The following is an 18,396-nucleotide window of genomic DNA, read 5'->3' as shown; positions in this document are numbered from 1 at the left end:
ATCTGCAAATGATATTTGAGAAATACTTACAGCACGTTACCATTGATTTTGACCTATTAAAATCTCAAAACAGGAGATGAAATATTTTGCAAACTGCTACATCAACCCAGGTCCCAGCAAACCGTCTAGAGGTTAAAAAAGAGCCACAATCACACTACCTATTTAAGCTACAAAGCTAATTTATTTCTACATATTCCACATAACTTATTTCTATGTATGAACTTCTAACTATGAAATCAGAATTACAAATGAAACAAAAGCAATGGATTTGGAATAGATTGCTTACTTTTAGTAGATAGAATATTTCTGTCAGTGTAGTGGTGATCAGAACAGCAAGTTGCTACAACCAAGGGCAAGTCCTGCCTAACCCACCCAGTGGCCTTTTATGATAGAGTGACTATAGCACTGGGCAAGGGAAGGGCCACAAATTGGGATTTATGAGCCATCTATCTGGATTTCCGTAAAGCCTTTGACATGGTCCCTCACAACATCCTTCTCTTTCAGCCAGAGAGAGATGGATTTCATAGGTAGGTTGTGAGATTGATAAGAAATTGGTTGGATGGTCACATCCAGAGGGTGTTGATCAATGACTCAGAGTCTCAGTGAACATCAGTGACAAGTGGTGTCCCCCCATGGGTCCATACTGGAACCAGTATTACTATCTTCATTAATGACATGGATAAAGGGATCAGGTGTACCCTCATCAACTGAAGAACAGGATGCCATCCAGAGGGACCCAGGCAGGCTTGAGGAGTGAGGCCCTTGGAATCTCTTGAGCTTTTACAAGACCAACTACAAGGTGCTGCACCTGGGTCATGGCACCCCCTGGTACCAGCACAGGCTGGTGATGAGCAGATGGAGATTAGCCCTGCCAAGAAGGACTTGGGGGTGCTGGAGGATGAGAGGCTGGACACAAACTGTCAATGTGCCCTCACAGCCCAGAAAGCCAAAGTTTTCCTGGGCTGCATCCAGTGATGGGCAGCAGGGCCAGGGAGGGGATTCTGCCCCTCTGCTCTGCTCAGACCCCACCTGCAGGGCTGCATCAGCTCTGGGCTCCCAGCACAGGGAGGACAGGGACCTGCTGGAGTGAGTACAGAGGAGGGACACCAGGATGAGCAGAAAGATGGAACATTTCTCCTATGAGGAAAGGCTGAGAGAGTCGAGATTGTTCAGCCTGGAAAAGAGAAAGCTTCATGGAGACCTCACTGCAACCTTCTAGTACCTGATGGGAACCCTACAGTAAAGATGGAGAGAGACAATTTACAAGGGCTTGTAGTGACAGGACAAGGGGGAATGGCTTCAAACTGAAAGGGTAAATTTAGATGAGATATTAGGGAAGAATTTTTTTTCTGTGAGGGTGGATGAGGTATTGGAACAATTTGCCCAGAGAAGTTGTGGGTGCCCATTCCTGGAAGTGCTCAAGGCCAGGCTGGATGGGGGTCTGAGCACTGTTCTAGTGGCAGGTGTCCCTGCCTACGCCAGGGGGTTAGAACGAGATGATCTTTGAGGTCTCTTCCAACTCAAACCTCTCTCTAATTCTAAGTTGTCTTAAAAAAGCAAAGGAGATTGATGGGATAAACCTACAAATTAGTGCATTAGCATGTGCTGCACCCTTCTCATTTATTAATGGATGGAATTTAAAATTACCAGTTTTAGACAGAATAACATAAGGACTCATTTTCATATGTGAATGATAATAACATCGTTTTCCACCACTTGTACTAAAATTATCCTTTTTTCTTGAGCTTTTGTCAGACAAGACTATCCATTTTACTCTGTTTTCTCTTTTGTAGACAGCTGTCCATGATAAAGGAGATACAGTGAAAAACAAGTTATTAGAGCAAGCTACACTTTTAATTTTGACAGATTAAATGCATAAAATTGATTAATATTTTATCAGTGCATCTTTTCAGCTGTCTTCCTGTATTGTGAAAATGTATCTTGTAGCTCAAAGAGAAAAGTCAATAAATGATCATTATTTTATTAGTTTAAATAAAGGATATTTAAAGATATCAACTACAACTTTATATCCTCTACAATATATAGCACAGCTTTTTGTAATTTACTAAGTATATAAATACTATCTTGCATTCATAGAAGACATACAGCATACTAAATCTAGTTTTTTTTAAATTTAAACCTAGGTTAGGAAAAAAAGATAATTTTCTTTAAAATATTGTAATTTTATACATAATATCTGTAGAGACAATGACCTGGGTTTGTCTTCTTTTATTCAACACTTACAAAAAGTCATTTTATGAGTAATTATCTCTTGCAAGAAATATTTTATAATCAAAGAGCTGAATAACTGGTTAGCAGTACGATAAGGGGTGCTGCTCAAACTTCTAGTTAGAAGGTAGTATTTCATAATTTCAACAGAATACCCATTCTCACATAACATGAGCCTAGAGTTTCAAGAGTTTAATAAAGAGCTGCTGAATTCTGTTGAAACAAATTACTTTTCTCAACAGTTAAGCCTCATGTTTATTAAAATGCCCACAACTTGTGGATGCCTCAGTTTAACTGAGCACCAAACACTCACTGGGAATAAGCTTCAACAGCCCACAATGAAACCAAAGGAAATGCAGGTACTGATATTTTCCTTTTTCCAATGCTGCTCTTTTTAAAAACTGTTTTTCCAATTTTTTGTGCACCAGGCAGAAAACTTGAGATAAATATAGCTCATTGGCAACTGAAATTATTTACCTTTGAAACAGCATAGTTTGCAGATTTAAAACCTACTGTATTTTGGAGGAAAACAAACATTTCATTAAAAAATATATATTTAGTTTTGGGCATCACAATATATGAAAGCTATTATGTTATTAGAGAGTGTCCCAAGGAGGGTGGCAAATATGGTGAAGGGCCTGGAGGGGAAACTATCAATGCATGAACACAGCTTTCTGTAAGAGCATGAAAAATGCTTCAGCTTGTGCTTTAATTTCCTTGTATATTAGATCTTATTTCAATGGACAAGTCCTATTACCCATCCATGTCCAAAATTCTGTTTGGTCCCTTGTTTGGATGGTGCATCTTCACAAAGCACTACTGCTCTATATCAGCCATTACTTAATCAATGCAATCTATGTAAGACAGTGATTAGAAGGGACATGATAAAACAGCTGCTAAGAGCTTCAAATTTGCCTATTAGAGACTAACAAAACATTTTTTTAGTAGTACTTGCAAATATTTACCAAGCAGTTATCAATTAGATTTAAGGTCTTAAAAGACATATCCTGGCTGATAAATTTGGAACAAAGTGAAATCATTTTGCAACATGATGAGAACTAAAGGAGCCAATTGAGGATCAGTTCCTTAGCACATAATGTTAGGCTGCAGTTGTATTTTTGTTTTGAAAGTCATGACACCTAAAGAGGAGAAGCCAAGAAAAACAACAGAAAAATTCTAATTCTTCAGAATAATGTGGAAATTTGAACTAAAATAATGGAATGGGTGAATTTTAACCACATTACTTTTATAAGTTTTTGTGCTTCAGTATTAGAATACTGAATCTGGAGTATTCTGCACTGTACAGATGTCCTGGAAACAGCTGTTCAAATAGAGAGTCATGAGAGGAACAATGACAAGGTGTGGAACCAGCCAAACTAATCTATTTAAATCAGCCTCTCCTAAAACTGTAAAACACAAACCATTAAGTTATTGTCCCTGCTGCAAACTCTGCTAAGGCAATGTATTAGAAAACACTCTGGAAACTAAGTGTGATTACTTGGACTGGGATAGGCCTTATTATGGAGTGCCCAAGTGGATGAATAGCAGGACTGAGCATAACTATTCTGGATTTGTACAAGATTTATTATGTGAGCTCTTTAACCTGGTGAAAATTGAGAGGACTTGATTCCCTTGGTTTTCTAAGAGCAGCCTTTCTGCCTGTTATCAGTGAGTGAAAATTTAGTATCTCTGCCTGGATGCCTGAGGAGCGAAGGAGAAATCTGGGGTTTCCTATTCCCAGAAGGTTTTATAGTACATTGACCAGGCTGTTTCCAAGGGTTCAAACCTTATATACCTTGGGTGCCCAATCCACCTTTCTGGGAACCTAATTGCTGAAACAGAGGAATGAGGTTCCAGCACAGGAACAGAGTCATTCTTCCTTAAATAGTAAAAGACCATTAAAATAGTAAAAATCTTATACTAGGTGGTCAAACTGGCATTGAAGTTAAATATTACTACCTTTGATTTTACTCAGGATGGAAAGGGACAAGAGAACAGCATCTCAGAAAAATATAAGTCTCTTGAAAAAATATGAAATTTAACTTATTTATATACTAGGAGTACTTTTTAGATAAATGCACAATTTCAACAAAACCTTTCATAAATTATGCAACTAAAAACTTTCAGTATTCATAAACACTTCCTTGATTAGAGCCCTGAAACTGGTGCTTATGATTCTGAGGTCAGAACGTACACTGCAAGACTTCAAGCTTTCTAACTCAACAGTCATCCAAAGGAAGAACTGTTTTTTATAAATGACATAAAACCAGCTGAGTCCAAAATAATGAAATATAAGGTCTTCTTGGAATAAGAAGAGTTTGGGATTCCTTTTTGAAAAGGTGAAATTAAGCTCTTTATTTAGTCCAAATGGAAACAAAAATCAATTTCCCATTTGTTGACCTGAAACAATTTTTAAGGTTGCTATTCAGCTGACATTTGCCTGGGCTGCTGTTTTGCCTCTTGGTAGCTGCAGTTCTGAGTCTCCTCTCTCTTTCTCTCCTGCTGGTATCCATAGCCATGAGAAGACACTTATCTAGAGACTGGGATGCACTTATACCATTATAGGCTGATGTGCATTATTCCTGAGATATGATCATGAACCACAGGAGAAGGAAACCACAGAAAACATTTAGGGTGCCATCATGAGGAAACTGACAGTAAAAGGATCAAGAATTAAAACTTATACAATGACCACTGATGATTCATACATTTCATATCTTAATGTTGGTACCAAATATATCACTGTAGACAGACAAGTTGAAACAAAGTATTATGAAATTCAATGTCAGCACTGCTAATTGAAAGTATTCAGAACTCCATCTTAGAAGGATGTTCAATACATAACTTTTGTTTCAATTTAAAGCAAAAGCTACCATCCAAATATCAGAATTTTTACCTGTGAAGAAATCACCTATTTACATCAGGTCTGTCACATAACATAGTACACAGCAACACATGCCTCTTCTGCATTTTGCATATTCAAATTACTTCATACTTTCAATAGGCAGGTTTGGTTTTTTTCATTTTGCTTTTTACTGAGTAAATTCAGACCTAAAAAATGCAACACCTGTTGTTTTTCTGCCTGTTGTTGTGTAATGCTCTCAGAACATCTTTACACTTCTATAAATTCTGCTATAAATATTTTACCATCTGGCCTATATTTTGTGTTCCTCCCCATCCCCATTAAATGCTTGTTGCAGTTGCTTTTATTGTTTCCTGCACTGGCAGAAAACCACTTGACAAAGCAGCCTTTAACTACTAGCCTGGGCAGAGATTTACTCCATCCTTAGTAAATGCAATCCTTCAGTACAACTTTGATCTTTCAATGTCTCCTAGTTTGTCTTAAAAATGCCTAAATCAAACCTGTGTCAAACAGTAAAGTGTAAGTCAATATCTTACAGTCAATGAAACAGAGGGACATAAGAGCAATTAAAAAAAAAGCTTATAAAGTTGGTCATATAAAACTAATCCAAAATATGGCACTTATTGAAATATAAATCAAAAGATAATTTTCAGAGTTATGAGATATCTTTATTGAAGCCTTTATTGAATTTCTGAATACTAAACCTAGAATTAACTACTGATTAATTACATTTATAAAATCAATAAGAAAAGATAATTTAAAAATGTTCAAGACTAATTAGAAAGGTGTAATGGGGCACAATCAGGATTTGGAATCATATTTAAGGAAAAAGATGATTCAACTGAAATGCTTAATTAAAAATAATCAACACTTACTATTATAATAATGTACAATCTAGAAATACAGAAACTGTATTTTGGGTGTGATTTGACTAGAATCCTGAGATGCAAAACAGACTGATACTTTATTATTAAGAATTGCTCCAAACACAACTATATTACATTTTTGACATTAAAGAAATAAAATGAGACAATAAGTAGCTATTATCACTAATAAAATTTAACATAATTTACTGCTTATGGACACAATCAAGTATCTACTGCAAAGCTATGCCTTAATAATCTTTCTCTCTCTTCCAATAAATAATTGTGAAAAACTGTAAATGAGTCCTTCATAATAACTTTCATAAAAATGACTATTCCAAATGTACCATTTTGTCAGTAGTTTGAGAAATGAGAAAGGAAGATTACTATCGTGGTAATGCAGCAAATATAATGCAACACATTAGTCAATAGGTGACTGGAGTAATATGTGGAAATAAAAACTTCTGGAATATTTGTGACTGAAAATCATCTGTTACTATTAACACTAATTTCATCCTGTTACCTCTGTACTGTGACTTTGTATGGGAGGTGCACTCCACATAGAAGCTCAAACTCTTATCTCAGACTTCCACTAAAAATAAATCATATAAGTAAGGAAAATTGCATGCAGTTTGGTCACAACCAAATGAAAGTAGAAGTTATGAACAGTAATGTACTCTTGAAGCTTACAAACACACTGACTCACCACAAATGATAGGTTTTTTAATACTAAAGACTATTACAGTCAGCAAAAAGACAGATGGGACTAAGTTCAACTCCAGTTACATGACCAAATAACATTTGAACATGCATCATCACTTCTTGCTATACATATTATATTTTTTTCTGTTTTGTACTTTAAACTTTTTTAGAAAGGATAAAGAAAAAATAAGTATTACCCAAAAAACCCTGTTTGCATAACAAGAATCTTATTAATACTTCAGAGACATTTATTTGACAGTTCCTTTTGAAAAAGTAATGCCTAGAAGACACATGGTCCTCAAATCTTTCTTCTGAATCTGACAGTCCACATAAATTTTTACAAAAATCTTGGTCTCCCAATGGGACAAGATGTGTTAATAAAGATCAAAACCAACAGCTTTCTATTTATTGCCTGAAGGCAACAAAGATCTGTCCTTTCTTAAGTAGTCTTCCTCTCTTTCAGGTTCTCACAGTTTTCTCTCTATGTATCCAACACAGATAAGGAATCTGTTTCCTTAAATACTAATTAATTTAGATAAATTACTTTTATTTGTCTTTGTATATAGATTTACCTTAACTAGAAATTAACCTCTTTACTGTCACACTGTGGATAGACACCTTCTCTTATGTCCCCTTGAAAACCTTGAAAATGAAGAACTTTTCATTAATTTCTGCCAAGATTAGACAGCTTTGAATTTCTACATTACCTTTGTTAGAAATGCTTCACTTATGTCTTGATGGGCATCTCCCTACCAGATTAAAGAATGACTTAAATGTAAAGTTTCATCTGAGTATAAAAAGTCTTTTTCCCCCATAGCTCACCATAAAGGCTAATGACAAAGATGTAAATAAACCTATTGTGAAGTAACTAACAATATTATCACATCATTCCTTGATCTTTAGATTTTTATGTACCTTTTCAGGCATCTAAAATTCTTTTGGACCTGTGTTTGTAAAGGTCTACTGTAGTGGAATTTACATAATATGCTGTGTCACTGAATACCAGCACACTGAGTAAAAAATGACTCTGAAATTACCTGTATAGCAAGTGCTCGAGCTACAAGACTTCTGAGATATTGCAAAGGATCTTCTGGACCTTCCCACTTGCTTTGCCATGCGACAGGACACTGAAATAAAAATATATATACTGAAAGTATCAAATCCATAGTCATTTCATTTTAAGTTGGCAACTTGAATAAAAATAAATAACCTGGAGATCAAATATATCTAAAAAAAAAAAAAAAAAGGCAACACCAGCAATATAACGATCAAGAACACACAACCACAAACAGAAAGGTTGCATTCTTCCTAATTCTTTGTGTGGACCAGCCAGAGTGTTGATGGAGAACTTGCAAGAACCTCTGCTATTCAATAAGAAAGCATCAGTTGGTTCCATAAATATTTCCAAAAAGTCTAAGAGCATTATGTCTTGGGAAGTTACAATGCCATCTTGCAACTGCAGGCAGTTTTCCACTCCTTTGCTGCAGACTCCTCAGACTTCAAAACTCAGTTGTGTGACTGTGATGAAGAGAATCTGGTACAATTCCTCTGCATGATTATTTTCTCATCACCTTAGAGCTTATGTAGAGAAACACTTGAGAAAAAAAGTTTTGCAAGATTTCCCCATATAAATTTCTCATTGACTTCAAAAAGAAAAGCTTAAAAGTGCATCTGTTAAATTTCATCCTTATAAAATAAGGACAGAAACACTAATTTTACCTACTCCACAGGAATCTAAAGCACTCTGAAATTGACTGCAAGATTCCCCTACTTATGAGAAAGAGAATTAATGCAAATCAGTACCTGTAGAATATTGGACACTACTGAAGATCTAAGCAGAATCAACAGTTTATACTGTTTAATATTTACAGCTGCATTTTCTAGGAAGTTCCCATTCTAAGAACATATGTACTGAACAGGTATTCAAAATCTGATCCCAGAAGTTTGCAAAAAAAGGTAACTTTCAAAATAAATACTCTATATTAAACTTTTACAGATAAAAACCAAAACGTAACTAGATTAAAGGATATTAACTACAAATTAATTCAATAAACTAGAATACATACAAAACAATTAATAAAGGACAGTTAAATGCATGGGGTTTTTCCTAATTAGGATTTTTGAAAATTATTTTTTATTTGAGACCTTGCATTTTTGCAGCCTCTTCTACTAGATATGCATTAACAAGCAGCTCATCAATCTACCATTTACAAGGCATTTGCCTAATGTTGTTAATATATCACTCTAAATTACTTTAAAGAAATTGCTTAGCTAATTGTTATTATGCAAGTGTATCTCAGATGTGCTTATGCTCATTTTGGCTGGGGTGGAGTTAATTTTCTTCACAGTGGCTAATATGGGGCTAACATACCAATTTTACACAAATAGAACACATTGCTGAAACCTTTGTAAGTCATACATTTATTGAATTTTGCATTTCTCTTAGTAATCCAGCAGTTTCTTCAGGTGCTATAATCTTAAAAGAGCTACAATCCTAATGGGTTTAAAATACAGCTTTTGAAGAATAATCCTTTGCTACATAACACATGAAAACACTAAACAAGAAGAGTGTATAGAAAACACACAAAGAAAATCATTTTAGGATGATAAATCGAGTGAGGTTTAGGTGCTATGCCAAGAACGTGGCATTAGCCTCTGCTGAAAAAATTGCTGTATGGTCACAATCCAATGAAGTGATCCATGTCAAGGAAAGTGGGTAAGTAAGCAGATGAAATGACAGAAGCACTGGTCAGTACATCAGGAAGCACTGAACCGATGCTTGTGAGAGGTTAAAATGCAGAATTTTTAGGAAACTTTTTGAGGCAGTGATCAGCTTCACAGCTCCTGCCAGTTCCAACAGAAGGGTGCAGCTAAAGCACACAAGCAAGCCACGTTCTCTTGCTCATAAACAAGAAATATAACTGTAAGAGCTAAAGAATGGCCAGTACATGTATCCCTCCCATTCACTAGGACTTGGACTTAGTGCCAGTTTCTACCACATAGTCAAAACATGTTTCAAAAGGCAATGAGATTGCTAACAAGGAAACTTAATTTATTCTAACTGTACAACAATTCTGCTAACAAATGCTGTCTTGTGAATCTAAAAAAACCCCAAATTTAATTATTGTTTTGATTAGAATTTGATTTATCAATAAATGCATAACAATCTTTCCAACAGTACTTGTTTGTCACATGAAGATAAACAGGATGTTAATAGGAATTATTGTTCATTACAGAAGCAATCTCAGTATCTATGCATTAGCATTGACAGGATTTATCAGTTGCTGGAGGCGAAACAAAACCAGAGTTTCATGTCACATCAATGTTTGACTTTCTTTTAACTCAATTATCTAGATATTAATGATAGAGCATGTAAATTTGCTGTCACTAATTGTACCAGTTTATAAACATGCCCAGCGTGATGCCGATAAAGATGGAGAAAGTACATATAATTCTGACTGATTTCTTGTATAGCAAGAATATAGGGTGAGATGATAGGTTGGTATGATAGGCACAGCTTTTCTTTTCATATTCAGTATAGAGTATGGCAATACTCCATACTGAATAAATGCAAAGAGAACTGTTATTACAATTTAAATTTTAAGAAAATATAAAAACTAACTATATTGTATTTGACTTATCTAGCATGACTTGGTATTTGAAATTGAAATAGCATTCCACAACTTCTAAACTTATTGGAATTGTCTTTAGGAGAGAGCTAGATATGAGTAATGCATTCTGAAGACTCTGCAAATATTTCTGAAAAATTTTACTTTAAAAACTATTTTGTTTTAGAGTTTCTATCTTTAAAAGAACTCCATTTAAGAGTCTTTATAAATTAAAAACCGTAGAACATGAAAATTAGTATTAGTTCAGTTTCCTTTGGTTTTTTCAATGTTCACTGTAATGTATATTCATTACAAAATGACTTACCTTCTGGTTTAACAGAGCACTTGCTAGTCTTTGTACTTCAGAACTCAGGAGTGAGGTGCCTCTGATGACTTTACTTAAAGAAGCAAGTGATTGATGGACGCTCTGCACAAGGCGAATAGCATTGAATTGTTCCAGCATAATGAATGATAAGACTGGAGATCCTTGTTGTTCTGCAGGAGGACACACCTTCTGATGGATCAGGTTAGAATTCTAAGAAAAAACATGGGCTATCCAGTTAATAAACTCAAGGAAATATGGTGTTGTACAACACATTATTTGTTAAATTCATGATACTTCACATGACCTTGCTAGCTTTAAAGTAGTAGCAGTATCATCCCTTTTCTGACACTGAATTAAAAGTATAATGATACTCCCAGTACTGTCTGTGACATGTTCAATAAAGGCACCACTCTTCTGATACAAGTCTGTCTACCCAGTTCCTTCAAAAGTACTTGAATTGCTGAAAAATCTTCACTTAGCTGAATCATAGATTTTAGTATTAATCTTAATGTGTTAATATAAAAAGCAGTGGTGTACTCAGCACAGCAAGATTTTACTGGGTACTGTACACTATGCTGCCAGTTCTTGCTTCCTGAGACTAGTTCAACATGGAATTGAATTAAATACTATAAATACAAAATAAATATAATTTTATGTGTAAATCATGAGTAACTTAGATTCTGAGAAGTACTGCTGCTCTTTCATTGCCATTTTTACTACTAACTTCCCTTCCATTAAAGCCACTGAAAATCCAAATTTATTCAATAATTCCAAGAGATGGTGTGCAATTTTGCAAATCTTAATTCATATGCAACTTACTACATAAATATATTTTTGCATGTGTTTGGAAACTGCCAACCTGTAATGAGGCAAGATGCTGCAATGAATTCCAGTTATAGAATTAAAAACTTACTGGAAAATTCTATAAGGCACAAATACAAAAAGTAAACCCTATCCTATGGGAAAAAAATGTTTCGTTATTTCAGTTTCTAGGACTTCAGTAAAGATAAAATCAGATTTTACTTTCTCTGAAATATGTTTTTTTAAAATAAAAAGGGTTGCTTATTTTTCAGGTTAAATAAATTTCTGAATTGTCACATGGTATCTTGCTTTCCAGAAGACACAGGATATTTACCTCTCTACTCTTTCCCAGGCACTGTGTCTTTGTTAGAACTTTTGCATTTTTAATTTCAAGCTCATGCTCCACTTAGCTACCAAGCTAAAACACGAGAAAAGCTAAATGAACGAGCAATACTTTGGCTTATGACTGACCAACAGAAAAATTAAGGATAAAGTCTTCAGATGTTATTAAAAAGGTATACAACAAAGTTACTCATCAAGGTGACAAAGCATGCAGTATTTACAGTTGTTATGCTTTGCATTTTTTCTTTGCATGCACTCAAAAATCACAGTACCAGTTTCACATCAGTTTTTCTGAGACCATAATTTGCTGAGTACAGAGTAATACAAAACTAGCATAAGCTAGCTGATAATTTCTTATTGAGGTGTTTACTTGCACAAAATAAAGAAAAACCCAAGATATTCCACCTTGGAGGCTTTGCTCAATCTTTGAGACTCTCATAATTCACAAAAGCTTATTGAAAGAGAAGTCCTCTAAGTTCCTCAATATTGTCCTTTACATAAGACTCTCCTATGAATTTCAGATTCATTTAATAACTCTTTCTGATGCTTTCCCCTGAGAATTTGTTGAAACAACCCATCTGTCATTTCCATAGGAAAATTAAACATGAATACCAATATCAGTTTATACATTTAATGTCCTATTACATTCTCTTAAAATCCATTACGTATATAACTCACATCAGCTTTTAAAATATGTGTGTGCTCATGACCTGCTTGGGAATTAAGATGAAGAACTGCTGAAGTACTGGGTGTTTTTCCTAATCATAAGAAACTGAAGGTAGATTCTAATCTTTAATATTAAATACTGTCTTTTGCTACCAATATTAATCAGGTGAAAATGATGTTATCAACATCATTTTCAGATGTTGATAATTTTCCCTCTTTCAGTTCTGTATGTGTGGCTATCTTAGTATAAGACTTCATAAAGTCTCACTTAAACTGTCCCAGAGCTTTACTTTGTTACCTTCTTAAACTCAAGCTTTTTCAAACTCCAGTATATTTTGAAAACTGCCTCCTCAGAAATGTAACAAATACAATGAAAATAAACTTCTATACCTTTACTAGTTCTGCATTTGATTCAAAATGCAGTTTTGGTGGTGGTGGTGATGGTGATGAGTTTTAGAAATCTCCATTGCCCTTTTGATGTACCTGCTTTGCCTCCTCCTTCAAGATCCTCTGCCGATTTTTTTAAGATATTAGCCTCTCATTGTTTTTCACATGTTTTTCATTGTTGAAAATAAAATAAAGAATTACTCTATATTTCTGTTTCACTGATTTTCCTTCATGGAAAAGACCCTGTTGTTTTTTTAAAGCTGAGATAGCTAATGAGGTACCAGGCACATGGTGTGATTCTTGGGGCTGTACTGTACAGTGCCAGGAGTTGGACTTCAAACTAAATGGCAGGTTCATGAGAGTTTAATTACTTTGCTAAGTGTCAAGCTGTTAATAAATCATGCTGCAAAACACTGTAAAAGCTGTTTTAGTATCGACAGTATTTATTACAAGGATGTTTTCCATGGCAAGAACTAACATGTATGTTTTCAAATGAGGCTAATATAGGTGAAAAGGTCATGACATTCTGTATTAGTTCAGAACAGCTTTGCTTGTGTTATTTCAACACAGATTTTAACAATTATTTGAAGCACATTTTAAGTATCTATTTAATCTAAAATAAAATTCAATTAAAAATTTCAACATCTGAATTCTGACTAGACTAATAATCAATGGATGAAGGAGAGGCATCTGCCATGATTCTGTTCTTATTGATAGATAAAGAATAATAAACCTCCCAGTTCAACAATTTCAGGATATCTGAATAATTGGTAGCAACAATTAACAGGGTTCTGCATCATGTACGGTCTGAGAAAAAAAAAATGAAGCCCTGCAAATTACCAGAAATATTTCTAAGAAGTAACAACATGCAAGTCCTTGCTACCCTATTAATGCAGAAAAATCATTTCCCATTTAGAAATGTCTAAACTGAAAAAAGCTAAAATTTCCAAAGCATATATGCCATTTTTGCTGTTTGGCCACAAAGAATGTTATAGGCTCTGAAAACTGAACAAAAATAACTTCTATGCACAGAACCACAAAACAGCTGAGGTTGGAAGGAATCTCTGGAGATTGCCAGGTGCTCAAAGCTACAGCAGGTTGCCCAGACCTGTATCCAGTCTCCATCCAAAAATATGACCTCTTGGAGCTTTTCCACATAGACTCCAGTCAACTGTTGGGGTGGTGAGGAGGACACATGAAGCTCCAAGGGGTCATAGTCTGAGGGCCAGACCAGCCTCAGCAGGCTTTCCACAGTGTGCCACAGCTGAGCCCCTGGAAGGCAGCAAAACTTCCTAAACATCAGATGAGGTCAGAAAATGGGAGCATCCTTCTCCTAGCAGTAGGGAATTGCTCACTGCTTTTCCTTACCACTTCCTCCTGGTGCTTCTTAGTTGGCTTTAGAGTTTCAGTAAGAGTTTAAAGAGAAAAATATGTCCACACTGAGAGATTATGATCAATCATTGTGATATAAATTCTACAGGACATACCTATGTCAAATGGTAAATTTTGCTGAATTTCACATCATCAGTACATAGATGTACAACAACTGTTTTCAAGGTATTTGTAAGATAATCCTTTTTTAATTAATCCTTGACTTACACACTCAATATGGGAAGAAAAATGTTCAAAACAACTTAATCTTTGTCTACATATTAACAAACTTCTGTGGGTCTTTTTGCCCCTGGAATAATATTTTTTACAGACTTCAGGAATACTTTTTTTTTATTTTACTTCTTCATATCTGGGAAACTATTTTAGTTTCATATTCTCTGCCCATTCATGCATAAATAAAATAATTTATTATTATTAACTTAAGCAGCAATTCAACTATCTTCTTCATTCCAATTTCCAGGTCTTTAAAAATTCTGCAAACAAAGATGATGCCTTCATTGAACTATCAATCTAGAATGAGAATGTAGAACTGCATACAATGTCTGTGAAACATTAAAGATGTCCAGGCCTTTTCAAAGCTGGAAGCAATTACTGGTTGAACAGATCATGAAAACTAATTTTGATAAAAATATTATTATTTAAAATTTTTTTAAGCACTCAAGAAAATGTCCCCTGCACAAAAAAGAAAACCTATAAAATAAAACCTTCATAGGATATAAAAGGATAAAAGCCATCCTATTCTAAAGGATATATTCAAAAGACTAATTTAATTATCTCCTATTGGCATAAAACCTTTAGAAAATCAAAGAAACTTCAAGATAATACAGAATCCTTAAATGCTTTGGGTTGAAAGGGACCTTAAGGATTATCTAGTTCCAACCTCCTGAACAGGCAGGGATACCTTCCACAGACCAGGCTGTTCAAAACCTCATTTAACCTGGTTTTGAATGTTTCAGGGATGGAGCACCCACTAGATCTCTGGGAAACCTGTGCCAGAGCCTCACCACCCTCTCAGGAAATAATTTCCTAATATCTAACCTAGACCTACCCACTTAGCATGGATTAGATGAGAATTCAATGAGATGCTTCAAAATGCAATGGTAAATTCTAACGTGTACCTCATGCCACTTCTATGTATGTGGTCATTTGGGTAAGGGAAAGTTTTTTCCCATAATAGTGTGGCTGTCTACAAGACATAGTTTTAGGTCACAACATCTTTGATCTATTACTTGATCACTAAGAAGACAAAATAATGGCCTAGTGTCCAAGTGGGCACCTAGAATGAGATGGGAGAGATTCTTCCCAAGCGTGCATAGTGTCTACATTCACACACATCACATCTACATGTATGCCTGGAATAAGAATTCAATGGTTGGAAACCAAGCTTTACAACATAAGTTAAAAACACCAAACTGAACCAAGCTGGGCCAACAAAGGAACATAAAGGGAGTGATACTGAATACTGCACTGGGAATTTTCATGAACCTCAGTTTTAAGCTAACACCATATTTCAACACTATAAAGGAAAAACTTCACTGTATTTGAAATCATTAAACATTGCCTTGTGAATATTATATAAATGAAGAGGCTAAACAAAAATCTAAAGTACATTAAGATTTTTCTTGGGAACACACAAAGGATGCTAGTCTTAAGTTTTGAGTGTGGTCTCATCTCTATATGGAGAAAAAAGGTGATAGCCCGTTGTATCATAGGTAATTATGCACCTAACATTTTAATGCATTTAACGTAGTTTTTCTCTTCTTATGTTTCAATGCTTAAGATAATTCCTTAGGCTATATTTTTAATGTATTTACCAGAAAAAAAAAAAGTTGTCTTTTCAAATTAGGTACAGTCTTACCTGATTAAGCTTCTTCCATAGGTTGAGAACAGGAGAAAGTTCTGTAGACCATATTTCTCTGTCAAATTTGCAGCCAGCAGTTACTGACCTACTCAAGATCCGAAGCTGTGAAATGACCTGAGTGATGAGAATACAAATGCACTCTTCAAGAAGGATAAACAAACTTCTTTTAGTACAAAAATGCCATACACTAGCAAATACTCTTCAATTTATCTATGAACTGTCCTTTCCTGCATACTTAATTACTGATCATGAATATCCATATTCAAGTACAAAACATACTTGAACTTCATTCATATTAAACCTCAAAAAACCCTACATATTTTCCTATCATAGTAATTGTCTTTGTTCAATTATAATTTAAAAACTAATGAGGTGCATAATTAAGTAAAAAGCCTCTTTTTCACAAAATTTAGAGAGTAATCTTGAGCTCTGCCTTTAACTAGGCTCAAGCTCTGCCTTTAACTAGGCTCCATCTGTAATTAAATATTTAAGGGAAACAAACTCCCCAAATATGTTACTAAATACTTACAATTACTATCACACACCAAAACTCAAGACAGTTATAGGAAATTCAATCTGATCTGACCAGGATCTCTTATTTACATATTCCATGCTACCTCAACATATTTAAATGCATACCTATTAAAAAAAGGAAGCATAAAATTAAAAAAATAACTGCAAACCTTCCAGAAAGAAGGGGAGCTTCTAGTTCATTAGGTCCAACTGCCTTTTATTGTTAACAACCCTAGTAAGTTCACAAATGCGCTCATTTGACATTTATCTAATGATAAAATACATACATACATTTGGAAAAAAGGCCATTGAAATTAAAATTGTTCAGTAATATTGCAGTCTGTGCCTTAAACTGTATGTAACCCCCTGGTATTTTTGAGGCATTTTCATTAAATTTTAGTTATTTTTCACAGTGTATTTTTTGCAAGGCATGTTAGAGAACAACTTATCAATTCTCTCCTCTTTCACTTGACAATAAAGAATTAAGCTTCATAGCAAAAATGTATTAATCATTCAGAAGTTCTGGACTATTTAATTGTAACACAGACTGAGGGAGAAAGTCAAGTTGTTTCTGCTGGGATTTGACTTATTTTCTAGTCTTGAAAGATGTGCAATGATGAAGTGCTTTCTTTTGTTTTTCATTTTCTTTCACTGAAGCAAACCTCTCCTTCCTATTTATCAGCCTTGATAGGGACTGGGAAGCACTACAAGATGATAGTACACACAACCATCATTTAAACTTCTATAAACAAGCTCTGACCATGAGACTGGTTCAAAATCCTGAGAGAAGAATTTAAGGGCAGTAGTAGAATCACAACCTCAGAATGTAGGAGAGTAGATTTCAGCTTAGTCAGGGATCTTTTTAGCAGGACGCAGTTGGCAACTGTTTTGGAGAGCAAAGAGGGGCCAAGAGAGCTGGTCAATCCGCAAGAAAAAAATTCTCAAGACACAAAACCAGTTCTTTCTGATGCAGAGGAAACAAGCACGATAAGCAAGTCAAAGAATAATCATGACAGAAGTTCATCATGGATGTAAAGGAAGTTAGTGACCTCAAATCCTAGAATATGGTGAGTTGGAAGGGATCCACAGGGATCACTGAAGTCCAGCTCCTGGTTCTGCACAAAACATCCCCAAGAGTCACTCAATGTGCCTGAGAGCATTGCCCAAATGTTTTCTGAATCTGTCAGGCTGGTGCTGTGACCACGTCCACTGGGGAGCCTGTCCCAGTGCCCAAATACCCCCTGGGTGAAGAACCTTTTCCTGATACCCAACCCAAACCTCCCCTGAGTCAGATTCAGGCCATTCCCTCAGGTCCTGGCACTGCTAACCACAGAGCAGAGATCAGTGCTTGCCCCTCCTCTTCCCCTCACAAGGAAGCTGCAGACTGCAGTGAGGTCTTGCACAGAGGATGGGCACAAGGATGGACTGCCCAGCAGGGGTAGAAAGACATTGCTCAGTTGTGTGAGGGTCAAGTAAGGAAAGCCAAACCACATCTGGGTTTAAAAACAGCAGTGTATGCAAAGGCCTAAAAGAGCTTCTGGCAGTATTCTGGTAGCTAAAATGAAAAGAAAATACGAGCTACTGCTCTTTATAGTTTCTGTTATATAAAATAACATTTCACCCTCTCATTCTCATAACTTAATTTTAAACTTTCATAATCCTTTGTGTGCCCCAGCTATTGTGTATATCAAAAAAGATTCTTGTTTAATTTAGCGAAAAATTAATTTCTCTGATGAATGTTTTGATCATAGTATCTTTATCATTCCAGCTATTCTTCTTCATTTCCACTCTGCACATATGCAAATGTTCTGACAAGCAATACAGATAATAAACACGCATTTGTG

General features: G+C 35.2%; 1 protein-coding gene across 1 annotated transcript in view; it reads right to left on the bottom strand.

Annotated features, from left to right (window-relative positions):
* DYNC2H1 (dynein cytoplasmic 2 heavy chain 1) overlaps window positions 1-18,396 on the bottom strand; it is a 144,498-nt gene that overhangs the window by 18,482 nt on the left and 107,620 nt on the right. The window contains exons 83-85 of the mRNA XM_018908438.3: window positions 16,037-16,153; window positions 10,591-10,800; window positions 7,695-7,784 (exon numbers count right to left, since the gene is read on the bottom strand). Of these exons, the coding sequence (XP_018763983.3) occupies window positions 7,695-7,784; window positions 10,591-10,800; window positions 16,037-16,153 (417 nt within the window). The remainder of the gene's footprint in view (window positions 1-7,694; window positions 7,785-10,590; window positions 10,801-16,036; window positions 16,154-18,396) is intronic.

Source organism: Serinus canaria, chromosome 1 (genome assembly GCF_022539315.1).
Source record: "Serinus canaria isolate serCan28SL12 chromosome 1, serCan2020, whole genome shotgun sequence".
NCBI classification, from domain to species: Eukaryota; Metazoa; Chordata; class Aves; order Passeriformes; family Fringillidae; genus Serinus; species Serinus canaria.
This window is presented reverse-complemented; position numbering and strand designations above follow the sequence as displayed.